Genomic DNA, 18,870 nt, shown 5'->3' on the forward strand with positions numbered 1-18,870 from the left:
TTTTATCAAAGTTCTACGTTGGGCAGCTTTCCCTCTGTAATGATCATCACATAAGGCATACGCTGTCTCTTCCTCTATTCTAAGACATTTTTATCATTGTGCAAATATTCTTTGAAGTAATTTAGGAAGAACATAAAAAGTACTAACACTAATTATTCCAGCATGCAACCTTCAGGTCACTGAGAAGTGAAAAATGTTAGGTTGTTAATCTGCTACAACGTCCAAAACTTTTTTTTCATAGTATTGAACATAATTTTGTTGAGAATAATGGATTAATAAAATGAGACAAACTCCTCAGTCTAATTTGCAAGCATTTTGCCGAACATACGGTGTAGAATGATTGCAGGCTGTCAAAAAAATAACACTGTTTATTCTCCATTCCTTGTAAAATGTGGGAAGAGAATGCTCTCATAAGGAGCAGCAAAAGCAAAATACTGACATTATTAAAGTTTTGTGCAAGTAGAAGTATGTGGTTAAAAAAAAAATCTAAGTTTTTAAGTTAGAATGTTGTGATAGCTTTTGTTTTAGAAGGTTTTTTTTGCTTCCAAACCCTGAATGCTCTTTCATTACAATAAATTTAAAAATGGCATTTATATTCAGCCTGCTTCCAGAATGGACAGAGCATTGAAAAAGAATAGCACCTGGTGACAGATATATTTAGCAATAGAAGAACAACAAAAAACAAGGAGGGGGTAACAACTGTAACTTTCTGGATGCAATATTTGGAGTTGCCAAAAAGGTTCTTTTGTCTTAGGTTGTAATCCTGATACAGATTTCCAGACTGGAAATTATCACTCCCCAGGATAAAAATCAGTAAATATAAATTCTGATGACTTAAAAGGACGATAAAGAACACAATTATTAAAAAAAAATAAAATTGGATACAGGCTAGCACAATGCCTTTGAAGCTTAACTCCTATAGGGCCAAAGTAAAAGGCTCAGATGAACTCAGGACTTTTCACTGAGAAGATGAACTAGATTGGATTTAAAAATCAGAGCAATTACAAAATTGAAAGAGGGATGTCGTATAACTATGGCTATTTTAACAACTAGCCTCAGCAGTCTGCAGAGAGAGAAACACCTTATTCTAGATATCTGAAAGGAGTCTGCCTGAGTAATTCTCTTATAATTCATATCTGGTATTATTTGCTAATCATTTTTCCATCTCCTGTTAATATACATCATCATTCTTTCCCAACAGTGACAGAAGCCATAAAAAAGCCTTTCACATTCCCTCCACCAACACTGTTGAGAGATCTCAGTAGGTATCAAAACCAAACACACTTTTAATATCGCTATTCCTTCTCCATCACAGTGTTCAAGAATCAGTTTTTACCACCTGACCTCACCTCTGCATCTCCTTCACTCTTCGTTGGAACTCAGACTACCTGCCTTCCTGCAATTTAACAGCAAAGGAAAGAAATGAATTTTCTCATGATCAGAAGAGAATCCTTTTACTCTGCAACTTACTTGAAATATGGTTTTCATGTCCTTCAAGTTTTAGCTTAGAATCATGAATGACTGTATACTAATTTCAAATTTCAAGGGCAAACAGACTTTTATATAATTTAATTATATCAAATTGTAGAAATTGTAAATTTTTTTCAAGCCCTTCTGGACTGTATAGAATATTTAAGGTGAAATATCTTGTAATTACATATACCCACTTTTTATTAGAAAACATCAAACACCAAAAAACTTTTGCATTTTAACATACTAAAGAAAGACCAAAAATACCTTACTATAATATAGTACCTGTATCAGAATGTGACTTTTCCCTAGCTCCAGGAAAAACTCGCTTTTCATGCTTGAAACTGGCTATGGACGCAGTTCTCACACAACTACTTTCAAATACAAAAAGCATATTGACAAAATATCGACAGCAGAATTCTCAGCCTCTACATCAAGTATAGTCACCCCAAGTGAAAATCAAGAAATATATAGCATGTAAGAAAACATTCACTGTTTAAATACAACTTTTACCACCATGGAAAAATACATTAACCTAATCTTTATAGTAATTTCCTTGTGTCATTTCAGGAGAAGAAAAGATACAGAACATTCCAGCAATGCACACTGCAATGACCATATGCACTGTAGCCAATAACCAATTCCATTCACTTTTTTGTTAGAACAACTTATCAATACAGAAATAACATGTCTTCTTTGTATTTATAATACCACAAATTCAACAAGAGTTGCCATGTTTCCTTCCTAAATAAAAACAGCTTAAATTGCCCCAAAAATGAAATGAATAATGATAAAATTAAATGAAACTTAATATAACAAGATATTTTATCATTTGTAGCATCTCTGGAAGAATGTATACAAGTGTGTGCTTTTCTTATTTTTTTTTTTGGGCATGCACTAATAGAAGAGGTGTCTGGATATTTCTTGCAGACATTGACTATTTGCTAGCCAAGCTGCTCTCATCTTGGACTTACTTATCCAGAACACAATTGTGAAATTTGGAATAAAAGGAAGGCTTTTAAATAGCTCTTACCTTCATCTATTGAGGCTTCACTACTGTATCCATCATATTCTGCAGACAGGGGACTATATTTTTGTCTGGTTTCCCATATATAGTTTTTTTGCTGTCTGCCATCCACCACTGGCAGCCTGGAACTCTGGGTTCTAGACAGGGCCTCATGATATTTACCCAGTGCTTCATCTTCACTCTCAGATGATGAACCATGCTGGTCTTTACTCATATAAGAATTGTCTGTTTGAATAAAATAGAGCAAATCGACTACAGCTCAAAATAGAATACAAGAAAATAACCATAAGAGGTTATCATTGAAGATATTTAAGCCATTTCAATTAAAATTTCTGTAATATTTTAAAAATACCTTGTTGTAATCACAAGCATTGTGATTTTGTAATTGGTGAGAGCTGTTCTCATTTTCTAGAAGACCTGAAAGATTATTAAGCCCTAAAAACCACACTAGCACTTATTCAACAAAAACCAGATCAATTCATGTAAGGTGGCACATGGACATTCTTGAAACCCTTCATGAAGTAGGAAAATGCTCAAAATAATTTATGTCAAGGAAATTCAACACTGCTGCAACATTACATTTGGATACCTTACATATCAAGCAAGCAGCTCCTGATCCTAGCTGATTCCCAGCTGATTTTTGCTGTGAGCATGTAGCATAGCATAGAAATGAAACTGATTCACAAAAAGAAGCCTACAACAAAATAATCTTTAGGATAGTTATGCCAGTAGTGCTTAAACTCACAAAACAAATGGGAAAATGCTAGTGAAAGATGTTTGCATGCACAATTCTATTTAACTTACAATAAACAGCTCCTTATTCAATAACTGAAATTAATGCAGATTTTTACTGCAGACATCTGGCAACAGCAAAAATTACATGGGAAAAAAAAATCTATCTAGTTAATTCTTTTATAGCAGTTCTGCAGTGCCTACTCCTGTGGCCAACGTTTTCCAACTACATCTCAAGCATGACTTCCTCCCACAAATCAAAGATTTGCTGTATTTTTATTTCTGTAAAGGGAAGATTTCCTCCTCCCTTCTTCCAAAGTTCAATTGGATTCTATCCACATTTAATATCCCTTGCAGAGGTTCTGTAGATCTCAGACTCTAATAGGCATTAAGAGTTCATGTGAGCTCAGAAGTTAGCATTACCTCCACTCTGAGAGCAAACCTATGGTATATGATTTGCCAGTGCATTTCCATTACCAGCAGAGCTTTGAGGTGCCCATAATGCTGTTTCTCAGCTCCTGAATCTGAGGGAATGTTGTCTAACATGCTACCCAGCCACACTCAACTGCTTCTCCCTTCCCTGCTTTTATGCCCTCAGCTCCAGATCTGTGTTTCCACTCCCATTAGTGTCTGTCTTCATGCCCAGTCAGTCTTACTCATCTGGCTGAGTATTCCTGCTGAAAGAGAGATTCAGCTTATTCAAAAGCTAGCCAGTTAAAATTAAATTAAATCAATGTATGCCAGCCATCTAGATCTCTTTTACTGTCAAGTGTTTGCCTCTTAGTACTACAGAGGTCTGTCCTTCCTACTTTTAGGAATCACTTCCCATAGAGATCTTTTTCTCCCTGGTACTCATACAGAAAAAACTCTGCTGCAAGTTTAGGTAAGAAATCTTTTGGAAAGCTACATTTATACAAGCAGAATCCTATGCCAAGTTCCTGTCTCCCAGCCACACACTCCAAGTTCTTGCTCCAAGCACCCACATTTGGTTTCTTATGGTGATTTCCTCTGTTCTCTTTGGCTGTTCAATCCCAATGTCTTTACTTGCACCTAACCAACTACTCATGTAACCTTGGTCTTTGACCTTTAGTCTCTCCACCTTCATATGAAGTTCTCAGTTCTCTCCATAGCTGTCACCTTTCCTAGTTTAGATCCCAATCTACCACGTGCATCAGGTCCTATTGTTCATAAGTTTCTGTCCTCACATAGAATATGTTTATTCTCAATTCTTCGGTTCAAACTCCCAGAGTCCATCAGTAACCATAAGCATCAAAGACAGGGTAAAACCTGCTCTGCTCTTCAATCCCTACAATGAAGCATATGAGTGCAAATGGGATGGTCAGTGAATTTAACAAGCAAAGTATAAGAAGTGTTTACCATGTCTTTTCAAAAAGCAAACTTTCCAAAAATTTACAACTTTGTCAGACTTAGGTGTTTTTCATAGAAGAACATGGGCATCTCTGACATGGGAGAAGGGCTCTCCCACATCTCAAGCACATATTCCAATACCTAAAGGTGCCACAGCATCTTTGTAAACCTGAGGTGAAATCTACTTTTTTTTTCTGTAGAAATACCCAGTATATTTTTTCCCATTACCTATTTTTTGGAAACAACTAAAGATTTTAAACTATAACTTAAGAAAAAAACAAAAAACAATAGGATCTCGGACAGAAAGAATGCCTAATTTCCTCAAAATTCTTTCAAATTTGGCACATAATTTAGGAAATTCATAAGTAAGAAGTAAGATCTTGCAATGGAAATTGTCAGAAAATCTTATCTGTATGTGGGGCTACCAGCACGACACACAATGTGTACAACAACTTATTTTACTAATTATAGGAAAAATGGTGCCTTAAAAGACCTCTAAGGAAAAACTAGATCTTTCAGCTCTAGACTATTAATTCAAGTCTAGCAGATATGGTTCTTCCCATTTATGGATGGCTATAAAGCAAGTTCAATTTCAGTGATTATTTACTGAAAATATCACACCAAGTAGGATATATTCTGGCTAACATGTTCACTGCAAGAGGCTGCCCAGAAAAAGGAATCTCTAAGTGTTTTGCTGTAACACAAGGTAAAATTTTGTATTTCATATAGCCCTCCAAGGGTTGAAACCTGCCACATTGGAACTTCTACAGATTCACACAACTATAATTAAAGCAGAGCATACCAGGCCTAAAATACAGTGCCAGACATCAGTATTAGGTGCCTCCTTTAACATTACAAGAAATGTATTCACAAATAGGAAATCAGGTTCATTAATCAGCCTGCATAAAGAACGGAATAGTATAAAACACGGCAGCAACATGTTTGAAAGAAGAGTTGAAAGTACGTCTCTAATAATACACTGATTTTTCTAAGCATCCAGAAGTTCTCAGTGATAGCAGGTTTTTATTTTTTCTCCAGTTCCTATCATAAAAGAATGAGAATGTATACCATTATTAGAAATCATGAAGCAAGACCTCTTCAGAGGACTTAAATACCTCCTCAAAGTTTAAACATAAGCTATTCATGCAAATACTTTTTTTTTAAATTACAAAGCAGATAAGTTTCAGTTTCTTGGGAAAAAGTAGCTTCCTGTACATTAAGAAAAAAAAAAAAAACACAAAAAACTCAGTTTAGTGCCTTTGCTTGCCACTTCTCATTGGATTTTTACACCTTATTTGGAAACTTGGCTAAGACAATTTATGTTCTTAGCAAAACCTTTCCTTTATTTGGCTGACACAGGTCATGAGCAATTATTAATCTATTGAAAGCTAATAATTTGTTTATTATGGACCCTAAATGCCATTTTTGACAGAATATACTTTACAAATCTATTATTATGTAATGAAATAGATAAGATCATAGTTTATCATACAAACATGGAAAACACTCCTAATTCAAACTTAAAAAAACCAACCAAACAAAACCAAACCAAAACTCAACAAAGCAGATAACTGAAATTTTCTGAAAAGGAAAACAGACACAACTGAAGGAAAAAAATGGGTTTCTATTAGGAAATCATTCATTTCTTTACAGAATCAGCACCTGGAAACATGGAAAAGCATGTGTTGCTTTCTAAACTTTTAGTATGCAATGTGCAAACGTATGTAAAATTGCAAGGTTTTAGTTCTTCCTTACAAACTGTTATTGCAACTCCCTTATCACACTAAGACTGGATGTTGAGGACAGCGCAAAAAGTATCCATAACAACAACACACAGGTTTTCTTTTAAGACTACAACTTTAAGACAAGCCTCATTCACTTCTTTCTATACTTAAAATCACTTAATTGCCATTTCTTATTGAGTTTCTCATTTCTCATTGTGTCTTGAAATCATTATCTCACATATCCCAGAAATATTCTGAAGATCTACTGTAATGTAAATGCAAAAGAAGTTATTCCTTTTACTGTCATAGCACATTTCATGCAATGCTTTTAAAAGAAATGAAATAAAAATAACTTTCACAGAACAAGTATTAACTTCCAGTATTAATTAATTCATAGTTTTCAGCAGAAACCACACAAGGCAGAGAAGGCAAGAAAAACTGTATAAAGAAAGAGTAGAGTTAGAACATAGAAAAGGCATTTATTAATCAGTTCCTTTAAGTTATACTGTGGAAAGTAATTAACTTCCAAGAAACATCAACATAATTAGAAAATGAAGCACTGAAACAAACCTGGCCCTTTCACTGACAGGAAACACTATTATTAAATGTGTAAATTAGGTGGAAAAAGCAGGAAATATCATAAGTTTCAGGAAAGGCTGAAGAATGCAGTTTGCTGACAGACTCCTCACCTTTTCCTGCTGTCTTCTTATTACATAGCTCTCTTTCTAATTTCTTTGAGTTTTTCCTTTTGCCCTCATTTGCAATTGTAGTTGACACACTGCCTTCATCCTTTGAGACGGGTTTTCTTTTTCTGTCAAAGAAGGCTTCAGATTTCTTTTCTTTGATTTCATTAAGGCAACTGGGATGGTCATTGTGCATCTTCTTCAAGCTGGAATCTGTTAATTTCTCCTTCTGTACAAGCTTTGTTTCTACATCTTGGGGAACATTCATACTGTGCACTTTATCAGAATCTTTAAAATCAGCTCCAAGTGAATGCGGTTTGATTTTTTTATGCTCACGATTCTTAGAATTATCTGATACTGCATATAAACAATTATCTTGCTCCTCTATAGATTGTTCCACTGTAAGTTTTTTACTTTTCAGGTTACTATCCTTCAAGAACTTATCATTTACAAAACACTCATTTCCCCCTACTATTTCCCTTTTAAAAGGTCCTCCTACAGTCTTCGAATCCTGATGTTCTTCTGTATCACTGAGAGGATTATTATGATCTGTGCCTCTTAACTGGCACTGGTTTTTGTTCAAGGCATGGTCAGATACTCCAACTTGACTTGTACCACTTTTTACAAAATCTAACGAATTAGAATTATGAGTCTCTTTATGTTCTGCAGCACCTCTCTTAGTTTTCATATTAATTTCCTGAGAATGAGTTAATGAGGGTGTGTGTTCCTCTCTGCCTTCCACAGGTTTCTCACTCTGCGTTTTGGAGCTCTCATCCTCTGCCCGCAGGCCATTGATCATGCTGGTCACTTGCTCTGTCACTGAGTCAGCTACAGAGTAGCCAACCTCGCCAACAACACTGGCCAGGTCATCCACAGCACTGCTGAGCGTGTCCACCAGGGAAGACACCGAGGGAAGGCTCAGATTTTGCTGAAGGTTTCTAAAAAACGCCATTTGTCCGGCCTATCCAGCAACAGATCTTAACACTGACAGGTGCTCTCTTTCACAAACTGACCACCCCTGTTTCTTCAATTTCAGAGCTATTTGCCTTCTCTATTTCAAAAGCCAATATATTTACCAGGGGAAGTTTCAGCTTTTCTCTTTTCATTCAATTATCATTGCAAACAATAAGAAAACAGCTAAATAAAAATCTTGAAGCCACAATCAACCAGCAAAACCATAGTCTTTCATCAACTGCAGCATCAACTAGCCATAATAAAATTCATTATTTTCAAAAACAAGACACCTGTGTGAAGTGGAATTTTTTTGAATTCTAACCTGTGAAGAAGAAGTTATGAGACATTTAAATTTTCATCAGTGTCATGTCACACTAAAACAGGCTTTTAACATAACACAACACACATCGTAGAGACTTCTTCACCCCAAAATATCTGTTGTCTTTTACATAAGCTAAGATGCTTTGGAATATCAAGACTTGTTTTGTAGCAAAAAAGAAAGTTAATATGACAGACAATTTCTGGGGAGAACATTTTCTTTTGCCTCCTGGAAAATTGAAAATTAAAATTTAGCTCCATCTTTTAGAGAGGTAGAAGGGAAGAAGGCCTCTTTGATTTCACATTCTGTTTTCTGGTGCCTGGCTCTTTCTCTCTAGTTAACTAACAAAGCCTGTTCAATTTTCACAGTACAGAAGTTTTACCGACCCTCAGTATCTTTTTCAAGGTCTAATTTCTTTCATTACACATGATCCCTAAAGACCTTGTATTAAAAAATATTCAATAATGTGTTAGTCAGATATAAGATATCACTAAAATTATTCTTTAAAATTATTTTCCGGGTGAATAAAATCAAGACCTTCTCCAAAAGTATGGCGAAGGATTTTAACAGGCTGAGTGAAAATCCAATAATCCCATTCACAAATTTACCTGAAAAGATTTAACTATACAAAATTATGGATTGTTTAAAATAAGTTCAAGAGTATTCTCAGAGTGCAAGAGAAGTATCTCTCCATAAGTAAATGCAAACTCTTTGGTTAGGTAACTGTTGAATTTCTGTGGCTTGTGGATACAAAGGTTTGCTCCTTTCAAGTACTGCAGTCACAGGAAAAGCCAACATTGCTGTGTTGCTATATCCTTGTAAAAACGTGCACTCTTATAATTAAGTTTAGTACACTGTATGTTGGATACTTACAAAGTTTATCTTGTGAATTCTTTCTTGTAGTGTATCCTGAATCGAGATCTGGGAAACCACTAACATTTTCAATACACATCTTCTTATTAATATATAGGAAAAGTAGCAGCATGAGAATAATGAACACCCCAACTGCAGACAGGAATCCAATTGCTTCCGGAGATACTAAAAGAAACAGAAAGAAATAAATTTTTTAAAACTTTGTAAAGGCTTGCAAAGTTGTAATATTACCAGAATTGATCATTAATAAATACCTAAAAAGATGCAAATATATATGCCATATATAATTAAAACCCCACCATTTAAATCTGAGTTAATGCTTAATCATCTTTTCAAAGAACAGAAAGCATGTGGTCCTAATCTGAGAGGGACAGACACTGTGAGCAGGAGGTTCTCATGGAGGACTGGACAGTCTCTGCAGAAGAACAGGGAGATTATCAGAAGCTGCCAAAACCAATGATTTCTAAAGGAACACCTGAGACAGCACTGGAAAGGAGCTAAGAGCTCCCCACCTACTGGAGGTTTGGCTGCCTCTGCTCAGGGCCAGCTCTGAGACAGTGCTGTTGAGGAGGGACTGAGCCTTGGCCCTGTCCACCTTGTCATGTTCAGCACCCGACTCCTCTTCCCTCGGGGACTAGCTGGCTCACCCAGCCCTCTGACAAGCAGGATGCTTTATGAGCAAAAAACAGAGTGAGAAAAACCATGTATGGTCACTTGCATATGAACAAAGAAAGAGCTAATAGAAAATGAAATAGAGGTAAAGCACACTTAAACCCAGGTGGGGGAAAAAAAGGCCAGAGTAGACTGACATGTCTTAGAGAATGTGTAAAATAAAGAATATGTAAATGCTATTAAGCAGATAACTGCAAGGCAGTATTGGGGATCTTTGAAAGGTTTAGCATCTTTGACATCCACCAGCATCTAACAACATCAATTACACCAGTTAAGACTAAGATTGTCAAGGAGCACGTTTTAGAAATGTGAAATCTGCAAATGAATGTGGCAAATTGAAGCAATGGGAAAGAGTATTTAAATGGCCATTTGTTTATTTGAAAGGAGAGTGGGCAGGGAAAGGGATATAGAAGAGCAGCAAAAACAAGAATCTGGAAATGTGAGAAATAAGTACCAACTTATAAATGCAGTTCAAGACCAAGAGAGGGCAGATCTTTTGAAAGGAGTGCAGATGCCCACAGACTATAATGAAGCTGAGCTGCTTCATTAATAAAGGCTGCCAGGATTTCACAGGGAAGGCCCTTAGGAAACCCAGTGGAGTCTCCACAAGCCTTATATTCAAAAAACTTGAAGCAAGAAGTTAAAAAAGTGACAGGATTGCAAATTTATTATGAAGTAGTGTGGGAGCTTAAAGTGAAGGGTTATAAAACTGCAACTCAATAGCATTTGGATGCAATTTATAGGCAAAAATGTAATAAAACTCAAACTACACGCAATTAAAAGCCATGTAAAGCACTACAGAGCTGTGATTTCTAGTGATATGTAACAGATTAATTAATCTGTTAACTGGTTCATTACTAATGTACTGATAATTAAGAAACATTATGTCTCAAACCTGCATCCTAAACAGGAAGAGTAACACCTAACAGTGGATTTTATGGCCATAACACACAGACAACACACATTTCAGAGCTGAACACAACTGCGTTAATCTGGATGAAAACTGGGATTTCACATATCACTTTTCTTCCTCCTGACTTTGCAAGACTACACTCAACTACATAAATCCCATTCTTGGGGGTTGATTTTTTTTTCTATTTAATAAAGATTTATGAAGCTTTATCAGATTGACAAATTCTGTTTGCCAAGATCTTTAGGACTACAATGCTACATGGTAACATCTTTCACGATTTAAAAAGGAGTGGAATTAAAGAACATCTGCCAACAGACTCAGCATTCAGAAATGCAATACAAAAGGACAAGATGCAAGAGTCCGAAATAACTACAATAAGAGTTCCAATTGGAGATGAGGCAGGAAAAATCAAGAATGAGAGGAGTTTATCACTGGAACAGATTGCCTAGATCAGTTATAGAATCCAACTTCAATGTTATCCCTGCTTTGAGCAGGGGACTGAACTGTAAATTACTTTCCCAGGAGCCTTCCAAATGAAATCATTCTCTGATTCGACATATGCCCTTTGTAAATCTGGGCTCATGCATCTATGTAAAAGTACTGACTGAAAAACTCATGCAATTCCACAAGCTCAGTTAGTTTTGCAGGATGACAGGGAACATTTGTGTCCATGGTGCTGTTCCTAAATTACTATACAGGTGTCTTTCAAATCTGACAAAGAAAGAAAGATCCAAAGAAATGTGCCTTCACCGTGAAAAACGAATTGGACAGATTTGCACTTCTGTTTTGAGCTGGACATCCAGACCTATCTAAACCTGGAAATATTTTTTTTTTCACTTCTTACCTCTGACCAGAAGAGGCCATGTAACATTTTGCCTAAACCACCCCTGAAAATTTTCTCATGAATAGGAGCTTGCCAACAACATCAAATGAGACATCCTGCTTCATCAAGAGGAGTAACAAGGTGAGAAAAGTGAATTTCTATTCTGGAACAGAGAAGAAAGTCAGCTAATTTTTTCCCAATTAATATTTTAATTATCATGAACTTTGGCACGTGTTCAGGCATTCATTTATTGTTTGTCAGGTGTCTATTTACCATTTTTCATGGAATCTTTCCACACAGGGGAACACTCTGAGTTTTGACAAAAGCCTCAGTTCGTATATATTAATTTTTTACCTCAAAGCTTAACAGATGAAATCTCCCCAAGTTCTGCTGGCAGTAGGCATACTCTCATTCCTTCCAATACTGCATATGGATAACTGAGAATATCTGAGGCTATTGAAACAAGAGCCAGTTTTCTCTGCATTATTGATCCTCACCCAAATGAAACCAGGGACTGGGCCCAGGACAGAAAACCTTCATTTTCAGTAAGTTCCAGCTATAACATCTATCAAACACAGAGGCAGGGAATGCAATTCATGGGGGCCAGCAGAAGTGAAGGAGCAGCAGAAGGTGGCACAGGTTAATGATGTTCAGGGAGGAAAATCAGTGTGAGACATGAAGAAGGTGTGACACCAACTTGGGGTACATGGAAAAAGTCAGAAAGTGAAGAGAAGGCAAAAAAGAAGACAGATCAGAGGGCAGATAAAGATCATGGGACCTTTGAATGAACTATGAGAATGATTGCTTTATTATTGGAGCAGGCTGTCCTGAGCAACTTCACCTGAATTCAGTGTCCACACTGCTTTGAGCAGGAGATTTAACTGAATTCCAGTCATGGAATGATTCTCAACAAAGAGCAGTGACAGTCTACTTTAAATAGGATATATTAACTGTACAGCATCTTCAGGGAAAAACACTCTCACATATGTCACATTTGATCTTTTCAAGCTGTAGGTTTAAATTGCATTTTTAAAATTTTTAGTTATGCTTATGTTGCTCAGCAATCATCTGCCTTGATCCATCAAAATATGTGTTTAAGGAAGTTAACCACAGCCTAAAAGGAAATGAAAGCTGAATATTTTGGGGTTTTTTTTCTCCAGTACTTGCTGGATACTAAGTAGTTAAAAAAGGCACTATCTGAAAGCCTTATAGTTCTCTATGGAAACACAGTATCTGATGACATTTTTCTGGATGAAAAAAGAAACATTGGCTGATACCTTACAAAAAGAATGAAACTTTAGCTGCAGCAAAACTAATTAATTATTTATGTAATTCAGTGTGAACATAGGACTTGAAAATTATATTTCTGTATCAATTTGCACTCATGTAAAGAGTCTTAGAATACTTGTTCACAGATTAGGTAAATTATCAAGCTGAAATCCTGTAAAGTATTACCATTATAAAGCCAGGGGGAAAAAACCTACTTCAATTTTCCACATGAAATGTGCACAGATTCCCATCTATGAATTCAGGTTTTATACATCACATTAATCCTTCAGTTAGTTTCTCACAGCTTAAGTATCAAGCAGGTATACTTCATAGACAGAAAAAATTTAAAAGTTCTTTTTTACATAAAAAAATACACCTATGCCACATTCACCACCAGAATTACTTTGATTCAAAACATTTTGTAATAAATTCAGAGTTGTCTGGGAATTAATTGTACCATGAAAAGCATTTTAAAACTCTCAGAGGTTCCCAGTGCTTCTACTATCAGACAGCAGTAGGAAGGCAATGTTTTCTCAAAGTCATCCTTTAAATTCAAAGGTCCTACCTCTATAAACTTCATCATTATTTTTGCTTCTTAAGAAAAACACCAATGAAATTCTGAATTCATGTTTGAAACTCATTATAATATCAGGCTGTTTTAGAAATACTAAAAGAACAAACATCTTTCTACAAAGCTACCAAGACTAATTGAATTGCTGGCAATGGAAGTGGCATAGAAAGTCATAATCACTACAGAAGTATTACCTTAACATCACTTTAATTCCATTTTGTTGTTATCATCACTAGAATCAGAAGTATAGGAACACAGAAACTTACCATCTCTTCATCTTAAATATCAAATTAGCACCTCTTTCTCAAATAATAACTTCTTTGTTATGACATAATTTTTCATTTCAAAAAGTTGTTTCAAACTCTTCAGAAAATTACATCTTCCAATATCTACCACCAAACAACAAAATGCCTCAGACATTTTAAAAGGATGAAATGTTTTTTATATGAAATTTAAAAGCATTTCATATTTTAGTATGTATCTAGCCCCAAACTTTATTTAATATAAATCAATTCTTTTTGGATCTTTCACACTCTAAAGTGACATCATACCAGTCACTTAGCTAGTAATGTACTAAGCCACACAGTTATCTTAGTGATGTTTCAATTATTCATTTACAAATGCAATACTATCTCTTCTGTACACAAATAAAGTAACCAGGGGTATGACCTGAAAAATGCCAATTACCTTTAGGATCCTAGCATGAAAAACATTTGAAATGTAATATGTAAGCTTGGTTTTATTTATAACTTGGGTTTTGGGGGTTTTTTTGTTTTTTTTCAACTTGATCTAAGATACTTTAGCCCTTTAAATTCTTTTAAATATACAGGACTGTTGTTTTGTATTTAGTCCTGAAGAAGAATGATTTACTGGTATTCATTTTTTACACCATTACATCTTGACATTCCATGAAAATAATTTGTGCTGTCCAGCTCAAAATATTTTCATCCAAATGCCATTCACTGTTGTTTGTCACTTCTTTCCAACTTTGCCACTATCACAAGAAATTAACATATTTTTAGAAAGCTGAGCAGGTTACTAAACAAAATAACAAGTGTGTGCCTTTATTGCTTTCCTCCATGCTTGAATTATTTACCTCCAAACAGGATTTATTTCTTTCTCACAGACTTGCCATGACAGGAAAAAAACCAAATTAATCTCTCTACGCCTGAGTCTGCTCACAAGTGAAATACTTTGGTCTGATTACTCAACAGGAGTAGGGACTGTATTTTCATATGTGCCAATTTACATGTACAGTTCTTTTACTAACTACATAGGGTTGTCTCTTCTTTAAAAGCAAGTAACTGAACTTGAAGGCTACCTAAGATTTCATGGTCTTTCTAAACAGCTTTTCTTTAACAATGGAAACTCATTACTCAACATTTCACAGCAATTTGTGAATTCGTATACAATTACAATCTTCCTGTTTGCTGGAGTAATTGAAGAAGCAACAAGTGAATAGAACCTTCTAAACAAAATGCTACACCTACACGGATTTATCCACTGTTGAATTAGAATTCTGACTAAAAAAATTAAATTCTTGACTACCTGCACTGTTTCCAAAACATGAACTATATATGGCAGCATCACTATTAGAATACTTTCCCATATAAAAAACAAAAACAATTGGACCACAAAAATTGACTAGCTGATATTTCTGCTAAAAAGTAGTGATAGACAATGAACTCTAAACATTTTATTGAACAAGTCAAAAGACAAAATTCCTATGACTCCTGTTCTATTCTTTCTTCTATCTCCCATATAAAACACTGGATTATGTAGGTCCCTTCTAAAAGTTTACCTATTTCTTCTCTTTTGCCAAAAAAAAAAATCAGGAAGTCTTTTAGCTCAACTTAAAACACACAATTAGATCTCATATAGCAATGCTTTTATAGTTACATTTAGGTAACATTAAAACTGAAGTTTTTCTGTAGAAAGATGCTGCCCCCTCCAATTCCAAACTGCATTTTGCCTTTCCTGACACAGCACAGACTTCTTACCTTGGCCCACTACTGATGGCTGCACCTCTCAGCATGCTATGCTGAATACATTTTATTGTGCCAGTCCTCTGATGTTCCTCACTCTGGGTTTGTTGCTCCTGCACCTGGCACTTTGTTGGACAGCAAGTTTACACGCTCTCCAGCACAAATTACAAGCCCTGCAACATGAGCTACCTGCACTTCAACACTTCCAGTATCAACATCCAGGACACAACCCTGAGCAACAGCAATTTCAAACGAGCACAAACTTGAAATGACAACTCAATTCAATTTCAAGGCAAAACTGAAAAGAGTGCTGCTTTTCCTCCAGAAGAGAATTATAAACAATTCTAGCAACATGAACCTCTCAGTAGTTTTTCAAGACTGACAGAACGAGACAAGGATGGAAGTGGTTTTATTTGGAATAACAATGCCCTTTAAATGGACCTTTCAAAGAAATACTGAGGAAGACACACAATTTATATTTTCTGAAGTAATACATGATGCCACTTTTGGAGTAATTTCAAAAAGATGCCACATTAAGCAAAAAATGAATGTGTTTGTTCACACAAAAAGTCTACTAGAATTAGTGTATCATGAAAGCAGCACTGGTCTAACTCCACTGTCACTCCTATTCCAGTGGAAATTTCTCAGAAATAATAATAATGTATTTAACATTCCATTTCTGTCACTTCACCCTGGCTGTGGGATACTATGCACTGCTACAGAGACAAAGCAGAACTTCTTTTTCCCTTTGTTTCCTTAATATCTAATTACAAGGACTAACAAGAAAAACACATTTTAACATCTGGATTCAAGGAATTCTTATACACAGGAAGAAATTCTAGAATGTATTTTAATTAACAAATTCAGTTTATTTGATTTTATTACAATCAAATTACTTGACTAAATAATTACATCAAATAGAGTTCATTTACTTCATAAAATATTATTCTAGAACCATAGAATACCCTGAGTTGGAAGGGACCCAAAAGGATCAAAGTCCAATTCCCAACCCCACACACACCATCCCAAAGAAGTGCATTGTCCAAATGCTCCTTGAGCTCTGTCAGGCTTGGTGCTGTGACCACTGACCTGGGAAACCTGAGCCAGTGTCCAACCACCCTCTGGGGGAAGAGCCTTGTCCTGATATCCATCCTAACCCTGCCCTGACACAGCTTCAGGCCATTCCCTTGGGTCCTGTCACTGTTACCACAGAGCACAGACCAGTGCCTGCTCCTCCCCTTCCCCTCACAAGAAGTTGTAACTGCAGTGAGATCTCCCCTCAGTCTCCTCCAGGCTGAACAAACCAAGTGACCTCAGCCATTTCTAACTCACAGTTTATGATAAAACCAGCTTGGTTCATTACATTAACTAATCACATCCATAAGTGCACAAAGTTGCTTGTGGCAGCTCTAGTACTGCCTCTACAGATTGTCTTTTCCAGGATTCTTTACCCTTTCTTTTAAAATACCATGCTGAAACTGTCTTTTGCTGATAAATTTAATTACAGAAAAAGAGGACCCTTGGTTCCAAAATACCGCTGATTTAAGAAAGAATTTAGGAGAAACTGAAGCCATACTCTGAGATGGAACTTTTGACAGAAATCTTTTAATTCCTAAATCCTTATGTGCTGGAAAAGTTGTCAGCCTGCCATCCCTGCTGATTTACCAGTCCCTCAATGCCTTTTCTCTCTTACATGAAATTCATCTCTGATTAAATAGTATCTCACAACAGAAATCTCTGAAAAGAAACAGCAAAGGAAGCATCACACTTGCCACTTGGAATAGACAGTGATCATGGAATCATCTTGATTACCTCCAAATCCCAATAATCTGTTGCAATTACATAGCATATTACATGACTATTATCCACGCAGTGGGTAAGAGAACAGCAGTGATTATAATTTTTAATGGTACTCTCAAATAATCCTCCCAAAGCAAAAGTATTAAAGACCCACAGGGGTCTAGAGACTTGCAGTTTAAAAGTTCATACCCATCACAAAGTAGCTCTCCACTATGAGGAAAGAAAAATAATCTATGTAATAAAAATACTTTAAAACCTCATTTTTCCCTATCAGACACTACAATTAACAACAAAGCATGAGACAGTCCATGTAATCCAACAGTAATTAACCAGGATATACAGCAAAGTACTGCATGGTAAAAATGATTATATGAACATGAGAACTTGAGTGAAGGAATGCCAGGGTTTGGATATAGCAAACTTCTTACATACAAAACTTGCCATGGAAGAAAAGATATTGCCGTAGCTGGAATTAAGTCACCCCAGTAGCTGCTGCTTTCCAGAAGACTCCAAACACAGGAAAACACACAAAATAATATTCTGCTTCCTGTAAGGGCATGAGGAAGCTCAAAGAAAAGTATTTACTCTGTATTGAATTTTCTCCAATCCAACACATGTGCATAGAGATTACTTTTCCAACAGAGTGCAAATTCAGAATATATATTCTGCGGGTGTTAATTTTAATATTATTACTTTTTTTTTAACATGTAGCAATATGTCTAAATATCTCCCAAGTGTATGAGGTTTAGTATCCATGGGATAAAAATTTTTTTCCAGCCTTGAAAAAAAAAGTATTAATTACTATTTTCTTTATATATTATAAAAGTAGCTTTAATTTTTAAGTTTCTAAATAAAGAGTTTTTTAGTCCTCTTTGTAAAAACAGAAAGTGCACTTTATTTGGTACTGTTCAAATCTGAACCTCTAAATGAGTATAGAAACAACATATATTTGCATTTTACATTAATATGAGGATATCTAATAAAAGAAATTTACTGCCATCTGTGACATCAACCTTCTCTTGATGAAGAACAAGTAGTTCTACCAGCTGGATGACAGCAGCCAGAAAGGGGAAAATCATTTTAATTACTTAGTGTAGATTATCACTAATAGTGTAAGATAACTTGAGTATCAGATGCAGTTGACTTTCAACTTAATCATGTTTCTACTCTAAAATGAAACTAATGAATAAATGCTACTTTTTGTCATTTTGAATAAGTGTAGCTGGCAGCTTAACATTCAGACCCATGCAAATGGTGAGGATAGCTGACCAGAACATTAAAGAGGAATAGTTCTACTTAAAACATACTTCTGACAAAGCAAAAATTCACACCTTATTATCTTCTCAAAATTATTATTACAAGTGACATTTTTCATTGTCAGACGAAGACATTGTCTTTTTGCAACTTCTCTTTTGCATATTAAAGAGTGCACTTCTGTTCCATTCTTAGTCACAAAGTCAGTTTGCTGAATAATTTCCTTTGTTTGCAAAATTGCCACAACAATAGAAAGGAAAGAACATCTTGCAAAAGAAAAAAAGTGCTTAAAAATAATTTTTAAACTTCTGTGCAACTCAGTCCTTACTTGGACTGTATTTAATTTCCAAGAATTAAATACAAAACACACTGCTGAGTTAGAAATATCACTTTGCACTACTTCAAAAATAAACAAGTGAAAAATGTTGGGTGA

At 35.5% G+C, this 18,870-nt stretch overlaps 1 protein-coding gene across 2 annotated transcripts in view; it reads right to left on the bottom strand.

The window, feature by feature from the left end:
* The window catches only part of SYT14 (synaptotagmin 14), a 53,102-nt gene extending 43,825 nt beyond the window's left edge, over nucleotides 1–9,277 (bottom strand). For both annotated transcript variants that reach the window (XM_058802381.1, XM_058802380.1), the window contains exons 1-2: nucleotides 9,151–9,277; nucleotides 2,504–2,722 (exon numbers count right to left, since the gene is read on the bottom strand). In XM_058802381.1, coding sequence (XP_058658364.1) covers nucleotides 2,504–2,722; nucleotides 9,151–9,262 — 331 coding nt within the window. In that variant the 5' untranslated portion in view covers nucleotides 9,263–9,277. The remainder of the gene's footprint in view (nucleotides 1–2,503; nucleotides 2,723–9,150) is intronic.
* Nucleotides 9,278–18,870: the final 9,593 nt, after the last annotated feature.

This window comes from Ammospiza caudacuta, chromosome 3 (assembly GCF_027887145.1).
Source record: "Ammospiza caudacuta isolate bAmmCau1 chromosome 3, bAmmCau1.pri, whole genome shotgun sequence".
NCBI lineage: Eukaryota > Metazoa > Chordata > Aves > Passeriformes > Passerellidae > Ammospiza > Ammospiza caudacuta.